General features: G+C 40.5%; 1 protein-coding gene across 1 annotated transcript; it reads right to left on the bottom strand.

The window, feature by feature from the left end:
- Positions 1 to 3,668: 3,668 nt before the first annotated feature.
- TMEM123 (transmembrane protein 123) lies at positions 3,669 to 17,719 on the bottom strand. Its single transcript, XM_031066118.1, has 6 exons — positions 17,645 to 17,719; positions 14,942 to 15,012; positions 12,830 to 12,892; positions 8,160 to 8,354; positions 6,592 to 6,745; positions 3,669 to 5,497 (listed from the first exon to the last, which is right to left on the bottom strand). The coding sequence occupies exons 1-6, from the start codon at positions 17,680 to 17,682 to the stop codon at positions 5,473 to 5,475; spliced, it is 546 nt and encodes a 181-aa protein (XP_030921978.1). The 5' UTR covers positions 17,683 to 17,719; the 3' UTR covers positions 3,669 to 5,472.
- Positions 17,720 to 17,975: the final 256 nt, after the last annotated feature.

The raw sequence follows: 17,975 nt of genomic DNA, 5'->3' as shown, positions 1-17,975 counted from the left end.
TTCACTAGTGTCACTTTTATTCAAAGAAGTTTTTGGTTAAGTTCCTAAAATGGAGCTTGGCATAACACTTGAGCTTCCTCCATGTGGATGCGAGGAAATGTACTAAAATTGCTGTTATTAATAGTTAATGTTAATTAACTTCAGCTACTTCTGGTTTGGCTTTCTTCTTGACTTAAGGAGAAAAGAGCATAACTGTTGCAGGAACAGCAGGACTTCTAAAGTTTTTTCATGTCTTGAGACTTGTGTAGTAATGTATATTACTAATAGTTTTTATGAAGACTGAATTAAAATATTTATACTTCTCAAACTTGGGCTTGTTTACTTTGTTGCCATTGTTAACTTTTCTCTGTAGACTGCAGTGAATAGAATGCTGTCTTTTCCTGACAAAAATTTGGGGTTGTTTGCCTGTAAAAGTACAATAAAACTTCATTCCATTTGTCTTTCTTTCATTTTTGAGCAGAGAAGTGAACTTCTCTGCTGTTTGGTGATTTCCTCTTTATTTAAAAACAAACAGTTGCCCCCCCCCAAAACCGCAACAGCATCTGGTACTTCCTTCTGAACTGATTTTTCAAATGACAGAAATCCTGGTCCTCGTGACCTTAAAGATGAGACCGAGAGTAGCTATAGTCTGTGCTAGGGATTAAATGTAAAAGCTACTTTTCTGTGTTTGGAACTTTATAGGGATTGTGCAGTTAAATAATAGGATCTCCAAGGCACCTCTGAAGTCTTGGATTTTGTTTTGTAAGCTGTTATTTTGGGAGCTCCTATTCCCTTACTGGTTGACTCATTACCTTTTCCAGCTTTTCATCCCTCAACTTGCATGGTGGACAGCTCCAAAGAGAGGTGTTCATAGATAGTTTGCAAGGATTCATGTCAGTCACTGGAAGAATACTGCCAGGTTAATGTCAACAGGTCCTGCAGTGGTGGAGTCAGTTTGTCTGGCTCTCAATTAAAGTCAATCATCTTCGGTCCACAGTTGCCCACATTTAGAGCCTGACTGTGGATAAGAGAGTCTGGGGATAACAGAGTCTTCAGTCCAGACCTGGATTCTTTACCTGTAGATTGGCTTGCTGTAATTCTTTCAAATGCAGACTTTTGTTCAACTTTATTACATGTACATATCTTCCATTTATTTTTATTACTAAAACAGTAAATGTTTCAAACATAGCATGGAGTTTTAAACAGCTTTGATTCATGCGCTTCTCCTTTTCTGGTTTTGAAATGCCTCTAAAAGCTCTTCTGTCTTGTGCAACAAGAAGTTTTCACAACCTTTGACAATGTTTTAAGTAAGAAAGCTCAGGACTTGAAATTTCATTAATTTGTTCCAGGTGAGAAATTAGTAATATTAGAACCAAGTGTACTTTATACAGATTAAGATGAACCTGCAAGGAGAGCTGGGGAGGTCAGGCTCACCTGAAGAGTGTAGAGTTGCTAGCATGTACACCTTGTTTCTGAGCAGGGAAGAGGATAGGAATAAACAGACTAGCAGGCAGACTTTTTAAGTAATGCATTATTCTTTAGAACTGTGCGGGGTGAAAGTTTTTCAGACACTGCAATTAACTACATATAAATCAGATGAGAGGATATTCAGGGCTTTAAAAAGTGCTCAGTGTCATTTGTGATGCCTGTATCTCCCTCAGGTACTGCAACACAGCCCATCACTGAATCTTTGAATATCCCTTGAAATAGCAGCTTCAAACGACACCGGCTCTCTGCACTAGGCACCTGAATTGCTTTGAGAAGTGGAAGAACTTGATCTAGAAACTAGTGGGTAAAACTCTGTGACCTAGTTTTGGCAGGAAGGCTGATGTAGGTTATGACTCTCTGCTACGCCCTGCTGTAATGACTGGGTGCCCTGATTGATAATGCTGTGCATGTGAGCAGTTATGCTCTCCTCAGGTCTAGTCCAAGAAAGCTCTAGTTAGGCTTGGCTGTAGCACATTGCAAACAACCCTCGCAAAAGGTTAAACTATGGGTAACAGCCTAGTGTTTCACTGGGAGAGGGTCAAGTGACTTCTGTCACTTGTGAACCAGCTGACAATGATCACACTTCATTCTGCATCAGCTTCCTTCTTTGAAAGCTTTTTCCCGAGCTCTGTCTGGGTTAAACAATAAAAAAGCCCCTACCCCCAGCATCCTGTGCAGCTCTGCTGACTGAGCAGCTCAAGTTCTTGGACATCAGTTTCAGCCCCATGGATTGTCATGAGGTAACAGCGCGTGTTGCAAGGCTTAGAGGGCATGGAGGATGTGAACTTCAGGATTGTTGGAGTTTAGTGGTCAGTCTTGCTGTGAAATGCAGACAGAAGGGGTATTGCATATATCCTGTGTCTGGAGCACAGTAGTATTCCCAGCTGGAGCACAACATTTTTGGAAATAACACAGCACCAACTGGGACTCCTTCAGTGCTGTCTAGAAAATGCATTTACTTTCTCCACAGGTCCATTCTAATTCCCTCTGCTTCCATATCACAGCTAAATTCTTAACCTCTTGAGTTCTCTAGGCAATTTCCAGTCTCTGCTGCCCTTCCACTTCACTTCTGGTAATAGTGTCACATTGTTGCTTACATCTTTTTCAACAAAGCTTGTTAAGAATGTTATGTAACTTTGCAGGGCAAAAATGGAGAGGCATGAGTAGGTAAGAGCTCTGAACAAAGAAGAAAGGTATGAAATATTTACAAAAGGATAATGTTCAATTATCACAGCAACATGATCTTGCTTTAACAGTATGGGCTTTTTTTTTTTAATAAAAACACAAGTATACACTACATTTCCAGATTGCCTTGAAGCCTTTGATGCAGAGCCCCATCAAATCAATTAAGCTGGAAGTGCTATGATTTGGTGCTGGAATACAGGCTAAAGGAGAGCTGCATGAAAAGGAATGACCTGTGGGATAAAGGCAGAATGCTGCCGCCCTGAGATGTGACTATAAGGTTGATCTTGATGTGTTTGAAGGGCAAAAGTAACATTTATGAAAGCTAACCTAAACTGGCCATGTTCTGTAGTCAGTGAGTGACTCCCCCAGCCTGTAGTATTAAATAAAAACACTTTAACATGAAGCACAAACCCATGAATATGAACGGTAAAATGCCTGCACAGGGGTTGTGTGAAAGAGCTGCAATAATGAATCGAATGCTGGCTTAAAATGTGACCCTGTAAATGCAATTCCTTGATGTGTCAGCAGAGGGGCTCCTAAGGCAGTTGGAATTAGGAACTGCATTGCTCAGCCACCAGCACTGAAAGAAAACACACATACAGTGGATGAACTAGAAACAATGGAATCATCTTTACAAGTATTAGTAAACTCAGTTAAGGAAGGGCTGAATGACCACAGCATCAGCTCCCTTTATAAATCAGTAACAAAGCTGTTGGAAAGCAAAGATAAGGTAAAATTCATCAATTGTCCTTTGTTTAGATTCCAAACACCTGAAAGGAGGTCTGGTTTTACATTTGCACTGACACTTCTGAAGTCTTAAACCCATACCTTTGCTTTACTGTAGTAATTAGATTACAGAATAAATTAAAAATTATTGAACTAGGCAAAAATGAACTAGGTCTGGTATTCTGGCATTTAAAAATATATATAGTGGATGCTCTTATGAAATGGTTATGACTCTGAAAAGGACTGAGTGAATTACAAAACCAGCTAATAAATTAAAAATTCAACTGAAATTAATGTTGTAACTCCAAAGATTTAATTTTATTTGTCTGTACAGCAGAGGTGAGACAATCCCAGTAACTGAGTTGCACTTAACTATCTTAATTTCTACAAAGTAAGGAATTACAGTTCTATGAAAGAATTGTTTCCGTAACTCTTCAAGTCAAATCCAGTAATATTCCACCAAACAATACAATGAAGAAAAAATACAAAAGTTGCTTCAAATCACTCTCTCTCCCCCAATCCTCAAACACAGTAAAAAAATGAAACAGCCCTGTTACCCCCTTTTCAGGTGAGTAGCTACCAAGATGACTCATTAGCAATGGTTTGCTAGAGTTGCCTGTGCCTTGGAAAGAGTTTTACTTAGTCTATGTGAAAAAGGAAAAACCCTTATTTAGCCACTTTAACACTGCATCTCAGAATAAACCATTGCTTAAGAAAATAATCTGTTCCATAGTAGTTACACTTTCCCTGATGAGTTGTTCCCCAGCCCCCAACAGACCTGTGTGCAGTTCCCACTGCGACTTTCCTCACCTGTCACCATCTCCCCTGCGCCCAGCATGAGGCACTGGTGCCAGCAGTAACCAGGACAGTCAAACCTCACACACCAAACCTCTTCAATGGGGATGGGTCTACAAGTGAAGCCTGAGTAAGACTGAACAATCATTCAGTGACTTAAAGGGATGCAGGCCTGTGCTTCCTGATTCTTGCTCTAGTTTTCCTTACAGCAGTGGAAGTCAGGAGCCCATCTGGTGAAGTCAGCAGATTTACCTGCAGAAGTGACATGGGGAACAGCACCAGCCATCCTGCACAGGACCCCCGGAGCACTTGAGCCTTCAGCTAAAGGTTGTGCTCAGAGATGCCCCAGTGCCTTCAGCTGGGCTTTTGACCAGACCTCTGCACATCTGTGCAGGAGGACCAAGTTCTGAAAACAGCTGTAAAAATGCAGTTTATAGTCTGCTAAAATGCTGTCTTATAGGTTTTCCCTTCTTTATATAACTTTGAATTATTATCAAATGCTGCTAAAACACTGCAGACAGCTCGATAATAAAAACCAAGAGCCAAGTGATTGCTACCTTCAACTTAAAAGCCAATTTTAGAATATTTTTATATTTATAATGGCAAAATTACTTTTCTCCATTTGCATTAAATCTTCAATTGCACAAGCTTCATTAGGACATGCTAGAAAAAAAGAAGCTTTTAGAGAAAAGGGCTATGGATGGATACTTCCATTCTATCCATGTTTCCTGCAGCTACTCTCCTTATACAGCCTATTAAGGAAAGCGTCTGCAGCTCACTGGCGAGCTAATGACTGACATTTAGGAGTAATCATTATCACCTTCTATACAGTTATCTAACCACACCTCCTTTGAAGCCTATTAAAAAATTAACTGAGTTGTTCAAAACCTGAAATTTCTAAACTAACATTCACATCAAACTTCAAAATAAATACAATTTAATACAAAATTTTAGAAAAAAAACCCTGAACTTACTTAGAATCGCATGGATGCAATTGCCTGTGCTAGTAATTAGCTATTTCAGAGAGCTGTGTGTGTACCTTAAAATGACTCAATATGTGATTTTCTCTAAATCTGGTTACAAGTACTGGAAAAAGAAAATACTGTCTCTACAAAGTGCTGAGTTCCTCTTACAAGAGCCAATGTAAAAAATCAGGATGCTTAAAAGCTTCTCAACATTTTGCAGGGTAACACTCAAGACAGGTTTAGAGACTGATAATCTTTATGAAAGAAACTCTTTCAGTAGTTAGAACAGCTGTGACAGGGTGGGTTTCCAACACTGTCTTCTCTGAAGTCTCCTTTAAATGATGGCATCGTGTTCATCACTGTAACAGAAACACAGTAATTAATGTTCTGCACTACAAGCAATAGCCAACATGAGAAAGAGCCACCCAGATGCTGCTGAGAAGGTTATTTTGTGAGCACAGGATGCCTTGCTAGGAAGGAGTAAGGATACACTGATCTGGGAGTTACAGTCCTCTCTGAGCCAAGCCTGAAGTTAGCTGAACAGTTTTGTTTTGTCAACACTCCTCCAGCTCCACTGGCTTCATTAACACCTTGTCTTTCACATGTCATTCATGCATTCTTACATCAGCTGTTGCTCAGGCCTGTTTATCCTATCTGTCTTACCTATAACCAGTAGTAAAGTTAATCAAAGCTACTGCACAAGCTCAGCAGCAGGTTCCCTTTGTTTTGAAAATGCTGTTGATGTGAATTTTATAATACCCATTCACAAACACCACTTTGGGTAAAAGTGCAGCAGGGACTGGCTTCATTCCATGACCAGTAGAGAAGAGTCAAGATGGAGGAAAAAAAAGGCCTGAACACCAGTATCCCAACACTGTAATGACATCACCTCACTTAAAACAAGCTTCTTGACTGAGATGGATGACACTGAAGAGGAAAAGTAGAGCAACCTAGTTCTTAAACTAAATGTGGGCGAGTCCTGAAGCCTGGAGTAGAGCTGAACATAAACAGCAAGTAAGATGGTAAGATAAGAAATTGGTAAGGATAAGAAACTTTGACTAGAATTCACTACACATTAATGGCAAGGAAGAGGAAAACACCAAAGAATGAATAGACAAACAGAGTCTAGGAGAAAGAAGAAATCTTGTAAACTGCAGAAAGTTTCAACGAAATGTTAACTATTCATGGACTAGCTAAAAGACAAGGATCCTTTTAAAAATAATAGAATTATTTTATATAATAGATCAGAGAAAAAAACACACAGAAGAGAGGCATAATGCTAATGAGGAATGGCAGAAGTGGTGAAAGACAAAACATCAGAGTTAAATCTCTTAATGATATTAATACAGTGTACATTAAACAAATGTAACATACTTCATTCTACCCATTTATTTTTCCTTTTCCCCCTCAAGATAGTAATAAATGGCCAAGGGACAAACCCCTGGGAACTTACATGGTTCTGTACTGAATGCCTCTTCTAGAGTGGTAAGTTTTGCATCCAATGTAGAGAATGACTAGGACTCCAAGAGTCAGCACAATGCCACCTACAAAACTGCCCACATCAAATCTGGAGGTTTTGACTACAACAGCCTCTGATTTTGATGTGGCTGAAAAGAAGAAAACAAAAGGCACATTTTACAGAGCTTGCAAAGTTGTGTTTTGAGGGACTACTCTACATCCTGCCCTCACCACTGATTTATCACCTAAAGACCCACTTAGACAAATTTAACCAAGATCAACTGACAAGACACAAGCCACGCACACAAACGTAGGGCTATGGTTTTAAGTGCCATATTCTGGTGACATGGGCACAGCTGATCCAACTGCTTGCTGTCTCTGCAAAACCAATTGCTCCTTCTCTACACCTCCTTTTCTCCCCCTGCCTTTTCTCTCCCCCACTCTCCCCTTGACATGTGGAGCTCCTGCCCTTCTTAGGCCAGTTCTAGTGTTCTTCATACCCTCCATGAGTCAATTTAAGTCACTAAGGTGGCCTGAAACAAATCCAAGCATAAAAGGAAGCTGCTTTCATTCAGATGACCATAGTGAGTCATCCCGCAAGAGGGGGTCCAACAGCCTCCAAGTCCGTCAGTGTAGTGGGAGCAGAACACTTGGTGGCAATGAGCTGTTGGGATTGCTTTACCTCATCTCATGGAATTGTACCCTCACAGTCCCAAGTGAGATCAGCTCTGCAGCCCTACACAAACATTGACACAGACAACGTGGCCTCATATAAGCCACAGCTGTTTTGCTGCTGGAACTGGTTACATCTGCTACAAACTCTCACCTGAAGACCAGTCTGTGCTTAGTTCTATTTGTACTTGCTACATACAGAGAGTGACATGATCAACGTCAAGTTCTTCTGGTGACACCTTCACCCACCCAATGATGCTTCACTGATATGTGAGCACTCCTGATGTGTTCAGAAGTGCAAGCATGAAGTGATGGGAACACAGCCAAGTGCAAGGAAATACTGAATTCTGCACTCACTGTTTTTGTATTACCAGGTACAGTTAAACTGTATTTGACAACTTTTACATAAGGGGTGACTCATGCACAGTCATGCTCTATTCTCTGTTAGGGTAACATTCATTACATTGCTAACAGAACTCAGTATTTTTACCAAGCCAGTAGACATATTCTGAGATACAGGTCAGCTGTGAAAAAGGAAGTATTAGAGATGAGTTCAAATAAACTGCAGAAAGGAGAGCTGAACAAACACAGAAGCTGTATTCAAAATTGAGGCTTTCTCCTTTGCACTGCTGATCTCTTTGCTGGTGACTGCTGGATAAGACCACTTGCATTTTTTTTTCTTCTCCCTAAATCTGTCAAATCTCTCACTAAGCGGAGTACTCAGAGCAACATTATCCAGCTTAGTAATGAATTCCCACTTTACTCTTGCTTTTTAGCATGCAAATACCTTCTTTCTTCTTTTTTTTTTTACACTGCTGTAGAATGAACTGTTCTACAACCCATGTGAACGTGCATCCAAGCCTTTATGAGCTTACTGAACTATGAACTCACCTGTTACAGAAGTGGAGGAAGTCTTAGAAGTGGTCACCACTGTAACGTTGCCTTGTGGTGATGTGACTGGTGAGGCTGTGGTGGGTGTCACTGTCTGGCTGGTTTTGGTGGGCTGAGTTGTCACGATCACAGATGTGGTGGTGGTGGTGTTGGGCTGACTGGTACTGGTCACGTGAGTAGTACTGCTGGACACTCCTGGAAATTTTTGTGATACCACACAGAAAAATTAGTCAAAATAAACAACTGTACACTCATTGAGTAAGACCACATTTATCATGTCCAAACAGAACAACAGAGTAACAATGAAAATGCCACTGCATGGTATCCAGGCTTGCATACAGACTTTCCTTTGGGAAGATCTAACTTCTGATTTCTGGGCCTCAAGGTCAAGAATTATTTAAAGGAAAGGCTATAAAGAAAACCTGGATAATATAGATAATATAGGATGAGTTTTAGGTGAGTCAGCTTTTTTTTTTTTGGTAACACCCAGTTCCATAGAATCATGACTAACTTACAAGATGTTAAAATGCAATAAAATTCAAGAGTTACTTTTGATTTGAAGCGCCTACATTTTCAACAAAGCTCTTCTGGTAAGAACAGGGTGTGCACAAAAACATTACCCCCCAATTTCAGTAATGATATGATCTTTCATTTGCTTTTGAATAAAACACTAGCATTACTAGGGTTCCATATACATTGAAATATACCAGAGAGAATTCTGAATTTATGTGGTAAGGATAAAACATGATAAAATTTCAACTAAAGTAAATGTACTGCTTAAGTAATTTATGTAGTCTTGCCAAGGTTATATATGGAATGCTTTTTCTCAAGTTTCATTGACGTAGTGTCTTTTACTTTACTTTTACCTTACACTTCCCCTTCCCTCCTCAGAAAACACTAATGAACTGTTCAGAATAAAAATACCATTATACAAAACTCAAGAATAATAGAAATTGGTATTTATAGCAAAATCCTTAGAACTTTCATGGAAGGCAGCCAGACCGAATGATTGTAAGACAATGACTTATTTTTCTAAGAAGGATCTAACAAGAAACATGAGTCTGTTATGCAACTAAACATTTCTCTAAGCAGACAGTAGTATGCAAATAACTTTTAAGTATGAAAGAATTCTAGAGAGAAACAGCTCCTTTGCAGCTGTCTATTTCTGTATTGTCTAGCTTCACACAAACTGGGGTCATTTTACACCCCTTGAAAGCTTTTCAACATAGAATTTCAAATATCTAATTATATCTAATGCTTGTGTAGAATAAAATTTGTGTTGTGTAAAACATGAAGAACTACAGACAAAACTGTGTCTTTGCTAAGATTTAAGTATCACAGCTTCCAGCGCTGATATGAGCATGAAAAACTTAAAAATCTCGTCAATATAACAATGTAAACATGCAGAAAGTAACTAGCCTACACAACACTTCTGAGACACTTCTGAAATACCAAAATAAAGACTCCTTTGTAAATATTATTTGTTTTCCTGTTCTTTAATGTTATAACTGTACTGTGCCATAAACCCAGAAAACCCTCTGAAATGAGCATTCATTGAGATGGAACAATTAGAACACTATATTCACTTGCTTACCTTGTTACAATTACGAAAATTCAGTTCCTCTGTGAAGCATGCATAAAATATATCAGATAAAATTCAGGGCATGTTTTAATACTGACAGGTGAAACTCCCCAAAGGCACAATGTTCCATAAATATCAAATGGTTCCTCTTTGTAGGAAGCAAGCAAGGAAATGTCTACATGGAAACCATCTACAGTTACATGACATGAAACCACACCTGATAAACACATTCCTAACGTAAGTGATACCAAAAAAGGACCAATCTGGATGCCAGTGTCAAGCAGTTTTCTGTGGGTTGCTTTTGGGCTGAGATTTCTGAGTGTCAAAGAGCCTTCTGTTTCTGAGCAATACAATGGCTAACTGTTAGATGTGTAACATTATAAAATGATGTTACACAAAGTTGGTACTCATTCCATGGGTATTAAATTACCCTACGGAACACCTGAGTCAGGATGAAAAAAATCCAAACATCTATGAGGGATTTCAGCACATTTGCACATTACTTTTCCCCCCTCTCTTTTCTAGTAGCAATCCTTTTTTTTTTTTACATAATCAAGATTACAGCCCTTGATGATGTAACTTTAACAGTAAAATCTGTCTAATCTCTACACCTATCTTTCATAATGTATTTAGCATCAGTCATTTCAAAACATCATTAGGAGGCCATCTGAGGCAGCTGGAGAATTTGGGAAGCGGACATGAATCAGGCATGAATCTGTTCTTCTCCATCTTTGAAAAATCTTACCTGTACTATTTTACAAACAGAGTGAAGATGAAAGAATATTTGCTAGCAACATCTGTCCTTTTATCTTTTATTTTGCTAATTACTTTCCCCCCAAAAGACCAGCTGGGCTTCATCAAACACTGCACTAAACAAACCCTGACTGCCTGAGTTATTTTTTATTATTTAAAAAGGATGCATGCCAGTAATATAGTTCAGGTTTATCATGCTTTGTTTTTAAGAGATAAGTATTTTACATATTTCCTACCTGTGTTTAAGAATTAAACAGCTATGCTATAATCATCAATTTAAAAAATATACACAGCATATAGATAAGAATCCTTAGAGCACTAAAGGAGCAGCAGCATGTGCTGCTAACTCAACAAGAATGAGCACAAAACTCAAACTGTGTAAGCACTGTGGTAACACGCAAGATTATTATGGAATGCCCTTCCTAAAATAAATACTTTCTCTTGTATGGAAAATGACTGAATGAAACAGATTTTTGCTTCCTTCACGAAGAGCTTCCTACCTCCCTCCCAAAAAAACAACAGCAGAGACTTTAAGCAAAATTAAGTACATATACCCACTAGTCTTTATTCTGAAGAGGGTGAGACAGATAATCAAAATACATGAACACTAGTATTAAAATCTAGTATTAAAATCTATGACATTTCTAATGAGGAAAAAAAAGACAAAAGAAGGGGAATCACAAAACCTTGCAAAGCAAGGCACAGCTATCTGTTAGGTTCATCCTATGCCTAGCAGTAAAAGGCTCAGGCCTCTTTTTAGTGTTATTATCCAAAACTAGTAAAACTCAGAGCTCTCCCAAGAAACCTGCAAGGCCTGGAGCAGAAGTCAGAAGGGGCACAGGGTGGGTGAAACACTGTGGCTTCACACACTTAGGGGATGGCCATAAGGCAACAAGGAGATTACAGAAATCTCTGGACTTTCCAAGTCAGACATGCTTGAACTGCTACACTGCAGGCAATTGAATGAGACACTGCACCACTTGCTTGCTATCAAAAGGAAGGTCTTTGCAAAGACCTTTGTAAAGACTTTTGGGTTTTTTTTTTCTTCCAGTGAGTATTTCATACTTAAATGAAAAAAAACAAGCACTTTCTGAGTGTGTTAGCTCAGAGCTTATCAGGAAATTATAGAGACAAAATATAAGAGTTGTACTAGAAATGAAATTACATAGCTGGGACTTTAGGATCAGCATAAAACTCCACAAATACACAAAGCATTTTAAGTAGACACAACATTTCTGCCCTGCTTTCACATGGCTCTTAGCACAAAGGAAGCCCAGTTTCTAGCTTCTCTCAGATGCAATATTCTATCTGTGCACCACAGCCTGACATTAACTCTTATCCAGTCCTTACTAATGCAGTGAAATCTCTCTGCGCAAGTTCTTCCAGAAAATGAATGTTTTAACTCCCTTTTTTAACTTACTTACAGTTGTTCTAGCAGGTTATGAAGGAAATACAGTAGTGCCAGAACAATGAAAACACACTCATGACAAATTGTTCCACTTGACTGATATTGGCTTAAATGGCACTACTTTGTGCTATGAGCTCTCTAAGGAGTATTTACCATGGTATTAGGTGTCATGAAGTTGTAGTGAGGTGAGCATCGGTCTCTTCAACCACGCGTCAAATGAAAGGACAAGAGGAAATGGCTTCAAGTTGTGCCAGGGGATATTAGAAAATCACTTGAAGCGTGGCTAGGCATTGGAATAAGTTGCCCAGGGAGCTGGTGGAGTCACCATGTCTGGAAGCGTCCAAGAGAAGCCTGGATGTGGCACATGGGGATATGGTTTAGGGGTGATTGTGGCGGTGCTACACTAATGGCTGGACAGATGATCTTGAAGCTTTCCTCCAACCTTGATGATCCTGTGGTTCTGTGAGTCTTAGGTAAAAGGAAATGGAGTCCTCTTCTTGAAACTCAAGCTCCCAGGATTTCATTATACCCTAATCTGTTTACTGTGAAGTAACATTAAACAGATATGCACTGTTTGCATAACAACCTATTCATCTTCATGAAAATGGAAGCATCTTGCTTAAAGATGAAGAATAAACATTAAAAAAAAACCAACTTCTTGCAATTCTTCCTCAAAGTTAAATTTTGATTCATGTGTTTAAATGGCAACAGAAATATAATTACTAATGAAATATGGTACCTAAATTTGAGAAACAATATAGCTTCTTTTCAGAGTTGTTTTACATGTTGCTTTCCAGCCTTAAAATGGTACCACCTGTCTCAAATACCCACTTTTGATGGCCTGTTCTTTAGAATTTGGTATGATCACGGTTAGGTTTGGAACTAACTTCTAGGTTCACAGTAATGAACAGATGAACTGATACATACCTCCTGTAGATGTTGCTGTAGATTGTGTGGATGATGCAGTGGCATTGGGTGAACTGCTGTTGTCTTCAAGGTAAAAAAAGGCAACAAGAAAATCAGTATTATTCATTTTAATTTTAACATACTATAATTAAGGTACCCACAACACAATACTGTCCTCAGGGTATCTGTGCTTGGAGACTACAGTTGGGAGTACAGCAGAGAGTAGCCCATCCCAAAGCAGATGGTTTTTATCCCTCTGCAAAAGGCTTCCAGATCTCAGTGCAGCAAGAACACAGTTAACACTGTACGCATAGGAGTGCCTAAATGGCTTGCATCTGATTCTTTACACATCCTCTGTTTGTTGTCTTCCACTTTTATGTCATGTTCATTCTGTTTGCTGTAAAATAGCCATACTGTCACCAATTTTCTTAACCTACTTATGAACTATGAGGGAAGGCAGCTTAGTATTTTTATTCCTCTATTTCAGTTCCATTTTCTGTCCCTTGATCTTTTCTTGCATTTTGTTGCATCTCTGCTGCAAACTGGGATGATACTGGGAATATACTGCCGTCAAGTAGGGGCAGACAGATACTCTGAGAAACATCTTACTGCATACCCAAGTTCCTTACACAATAAAGTCCCAAGAGTGTACCAGTTTTCCAGACATAAAATGCAACCCAGTCTTAGTGGTTTTGCCTTTCTCTCCTCTGTTTCACTTCTCCTTTTCCAGTTCTCTTTTTCTTGTCCCTCCTTCCTCCTTATAGTCCTCCTTCCTGCTTCTAGGCTTCTCAGGCACTCTCCCACTCATTTCTCTCCACACTGCTGCATCCCTCTTCATAGATAAAGTGTCCCTTCCTCCTGGCAAAGATCTACTGGGCTGTTCCTGGGAGTGTCACTGCCCATATCTTCCTCCCTTCATTCTGCACTGTTGTGAATGCCCATTCTGTGATCATTCTTTTCTCTGAAGTAAGTCATCTTTTACAGCACCCTCCCACACTGGCAGGGCTATGTGCCTTCCAGCAGCTCTGCTGCTTTTCAGCATGGCTGAAGAACAAAGTATAACCTCAGAGATTAAGAGGAGAGCAACAGAGTTATGGCAATCAAGAAGCAGACCTACACCTATTTCCTCTGAATGGATCTGCTGTTCTTACCACTGGAAAAGTCTAGTCTAAAACTCTACACTATAAACAAGGTCAGGTTAAGAACAAATGCACCAAATTTACATCTTCATACCAAAAAATGGTAGGAGAGGTGGAAATTACAGCGGGAATTACTTTGCTTTTTGTTTGGTATAATCACAGCCAAGTAGCCCCCCACACTGTGTACTGCACAATCAACCCTTACACTGACATAACTGGGACATTAAGTTGCAGATTTAACTGCCTTTGAGAAAGGGTCTATGACTGTACAATTACAAACACATTCCTTCTTGCATATGTTGACTTTTATCCCAGCATAAGCCATGGATATGCCTGGTGTTAAATTTTTTCCACACAGGCCCAACACTGTAACCAGAACGCATCTTTCAGTTTTCCCCAGGTTCTAAGTGCTTACTTTGGCAACCCTGGGACAACTCTGGATGTGGACTGCATGTTCATACAGGTAAAAAGAAGCCACATCTACTGCCTGGAATTTGGGTGTGAGTCAGTATTGCAATTAACACATGACAGAGTGAGTTAATGAGCAAAGTATTGTTGGCCAACAGCAAATGAGATAACTGAAGTAATACAGGGCAAAAATGACTCAAATGAAAAAATGCCTTGCCTTTACATGAAGATCACTGAATTCTAATCTAGCACAATTCTTGGTTATGCTTTTAACTGTAAATTCACGTTGCCAGGTGTTTCTAGTTCTATACACAATATTTTCCCACTTTACTTCTCCTCTCTCTGTTGCTCTGGGGTACCCAAGGATATGAGAATTGAATTGGGTTTTACCGTTCCCCTTAAATATCTTTAATTGTCCCAGAAGAGATGTGGCAATCAGAGTACCTCCCTTCTGCCCTAGAGCTGCTCATAATTCAGTAAATAAAATAAAGGGCAAATTATTACAAGACAGTTTAAGGAACACAATAATGCATATTGCTTTTCTTGATCTACTGAGGAACAGCAACAGAAATGTCACAAGTATTACCTGGCAACCTACTGCCTGGAATCGGAGTAGTGCTGTTCACATCTTTAGTGCTGTTTGTCTCTTCATTACCTACATTAAAATACACAGGAATAATAAGATCGTTTTAGGAGCAAGAAGAAAAAAAAGGTATAGCATCTGCCACTTGCGTTGGGCATATAAATGACTAATTTACCATGGACAGGAGTCAGTCATAATGATGATATAGAAGCATGTTAGCACAACAGCCTGCTCTGAGCACATTAAAAGTGACATCATTTATACTACCCAACCACCAAATGAACTGAAACTCCTCCCATCCTTTATCTTCTCCATCATCCCCATCCCAAGTTTTCATCTTCCTTGAGATGAAATGAGACCAAAGAGGCAAAAAATCAGGCACTTTCCTTCAGTAATAACATTCTGACCTACATCAATGTCGTGGGTTTACAGGAAGCAGGTTTTCTGGGAATGGAGTGGCCAGAGGCCAATAGGTGTCCAGATTTTAAATTGACACCAGGCTTGGCCACTGAGGGTGGATGCGCCTCTGAGAACACAGGGGTTAGAAGCAGAGCGCTCCCTTGGGCTCTCTCTTTGATTTCCGGCCAGCAAAGAGGCAAGGCCTCCCCTGCCCGGCTTTGAGCTGGGCCGGGGAGGGAAAGCCTGTGGCCCGGCAGAGGTAGGCCTGACCCCTCAAGATGGAAGGGTGGTGGGGGCACCAGGAGGCGGTGGGCAGCCCCCCCAGGAGAGACAGCTTTCTGGACGATGAAGACCTCACAGAGCATTTGGACCTTTCCTGGAGGGGAGATGGAGTGGATGATAAAGAGGAAATGGGCAAGAGAATGACAGTTGGAGCAGTGAGTGGGTCTGGGAGAGTGAAGAAGAGGCCGGAAAGAGATGATGGAGTAGCTGGTTGCTGGACTCTTTTTGGTACAGCCATGGACAGAACCATGCTTCCTCGCGACACAGAGGCTGCATGCAGGGGGGAGGCGATGGCTCAGAACTGAGAGGGTTCAGTTTTGGAGACCCCCCGGCCCCAGGGGGTAGACAAGTATGGGGGGGACAAGAGGTCCCGAGATGAGAGAAAACTGTGCTTTTTTTGGAACTGGTCAAAGCACCCTTAAAAGGATAACCCTTGAAGCAGCTCTGTTCCTTGTCCAGTGGTGAGAGCGCTGGGCATGCAAGGAAGAGGTCACCATGGCCCCAAGAAGGACTCCTCTCCTCTTGATGGACTGAAATTGAGTATTTACAGGGTGATGGATGGGGATTTGAAATTTGGAAGATGTATTGGAAATGTGGTGGGGGGGAGGAGGAAATGCTTTTTGTGGAGTTTTCATTTTCCAGGTGTGTGTGTGCGTGTGTGTGTGTGTGTAGTTTTTTTTTCTTTTGTAGTTTAGTTAATAAACTTTTTGTTTCCCTAAGGTAGAGGCCTGCTTTGCTTATTTCCTGGTCACATCTCACAGCAAACACCAGGGAAGTATATTTTCATGGTGCACTGGCATTGTGCCAGTGTCAAACCATGACAATCACCTACAGCAGAAGAGAAAGAATTTCTCACTTATATCTCTTCCTGTGAAGTTTGCCAGGCCTTTTCAGGCAGATAGGCGCTTCTCTGGCCCTAAATGGAGAACATGATAACACAATGGGCTCCACTAAGAAGTTACATTATTCAGTGTGGGACTAAGGGCACCTTAATGCATTCACTGAGCATCTGGCAGGTGGGGAATGGGACTGAGAAGGATCTCAGTGGTAAAATTTAAAGATAAACCACAGAGAATGAATAGACTGGCATTCACACACACAACAAGAGGATCAGTCGTGGATTCTGCCTTTGACAAGCAGTTTAGTTCTGATCACTCAATATCATGTAAAAGACAAGCAAATAACCTGAACTGAGTATCACAGAAATAGGGCGTTTTCTTAATGCTTAGAAAACCTTAGTCAAGGTCTCAAAATGGTGAAGTTTGCAAATACAAATGGCAAAATAACTCATTGTACCTCATCCCTACAATATCAAGACCGAGGGCAGCACTGCAAAGTATGTTACACTGTTTAATTAGGGAGATTAGGGAAAACAAACAAACAAAGGATGGGACACTGCTAAACTGAGCTTCCCCAGAGAGGACCCAATCCTGCAAAAACTGTTCTATATCCCCACATTAAACAATGATCTGATTGGGAAAGCTAAGCCACCACAAAACTGACACTACATCCTTCTTCAACAGCACACAATGGTTTTTTTCTGCAGAGAATTTTTTTAACCAGTAGAAAAGGCTTGGTATATTAGTGGTTGAAAGAGAGGGGCAGGAAATAGAGGTGGAAGTAAAGGAAGGACTGTCTCAGTTTAGTTCAGATCAGCTTGGACTGCACATCTTGAAATCTGTCAAGGACCTTATCCAGACTAAAAGATGCTTACCTTTTTTCCTTCTTAAACAAACCTAAACACTGGTAAGTTTCTTAGTTTGAATAACATGCATTGGCTCCAGAATACAAATACTCCTTAAATGGGGTTTTGCATAAGCATATTCCACATTGGAACACATGGCAATGAATGGGACAAGGGAGATAAAAGAACATCTTAAAATGATACTATTCCCAAAGTGTTCTCTAGCCTGAGACTGTGCCCTTGAATTTGAAGCTGTATGAATCACTGCAGTGGCAAGCAGGAGACTTCAAACGAAGGCAGAAAGGACTCCTGGGTTAAGCAAAGCAAAAAGCACCACAGCTTTTACGCAGTGTTGGCTCTGACAAGTAGAACCTCTCATCCCAGAGCACAGGCTTCACAGTTCAACTGTCCCAAAGCAAAACAGGGAGGGGTTCTGGCCTTCCCCAGGAAGCAGAAGTACAGGGGTTAGAAATCCACACTGACCCAGGTGTAGACACACATGGGCTAGCACAGGAAGGAAGGGGAGAGAGCCAGCAGCCAGCTGCAGCATCCTGTGCATGAGAAGAAGTAGAGCTCTTGGGGCCACAGCATCAGCTGCAACATCAGGCCTGTGAATGTTAAGCAGAGAAAGTCTGTGTTGAGGTTTACTCTCCCTGTGACCCAGAAGAGAGG

The sequence above is a fragment of the Geospiza fortis genome, unplaced genomic scaffold (assembly GCF_000277835.1).
Source record: "Geospiza fortis unplaced genomic scaffold, GeoFor_1.0 scaffold16, whole genome shotgun sequence".
Lineage (NCBI taxonomy): Eukaryota > Metazoa > Chordata > Aves > Passeriformes > Thraupidae > Geospiza > Geospiza fortis.
This window is presented reverse-complemented; position numbering and strand designations above follow the sequence as displayed.

What these genes read in the sequence shown, in the direction of transcription:
- TMEM123 (XM_031066118.1), bottom strand. Translation starts at nt 17,682, where the DNA reads ATGAGAGGTTCTACTTGTCAGAGCCAACACTGCGTAAA. An exon ending in TACAGCAACATCTACAGGAG is followed by an intron (nt 8,355 to 12,829) that starts GTATGTATCAGT and finishes AAAAATTTCCAG; the next exon opens with GAGTGTCCAGCAGTACTACT. An exon ending in TTCCTCCACTTCTGTAACAG is followed by an intron (nt 6,746 to 8,159) that starts GTGAGTTCATAG and finishes TCTTCTTTTCAG; the next exon opens with CCACATCAAAATCAGAGGCT.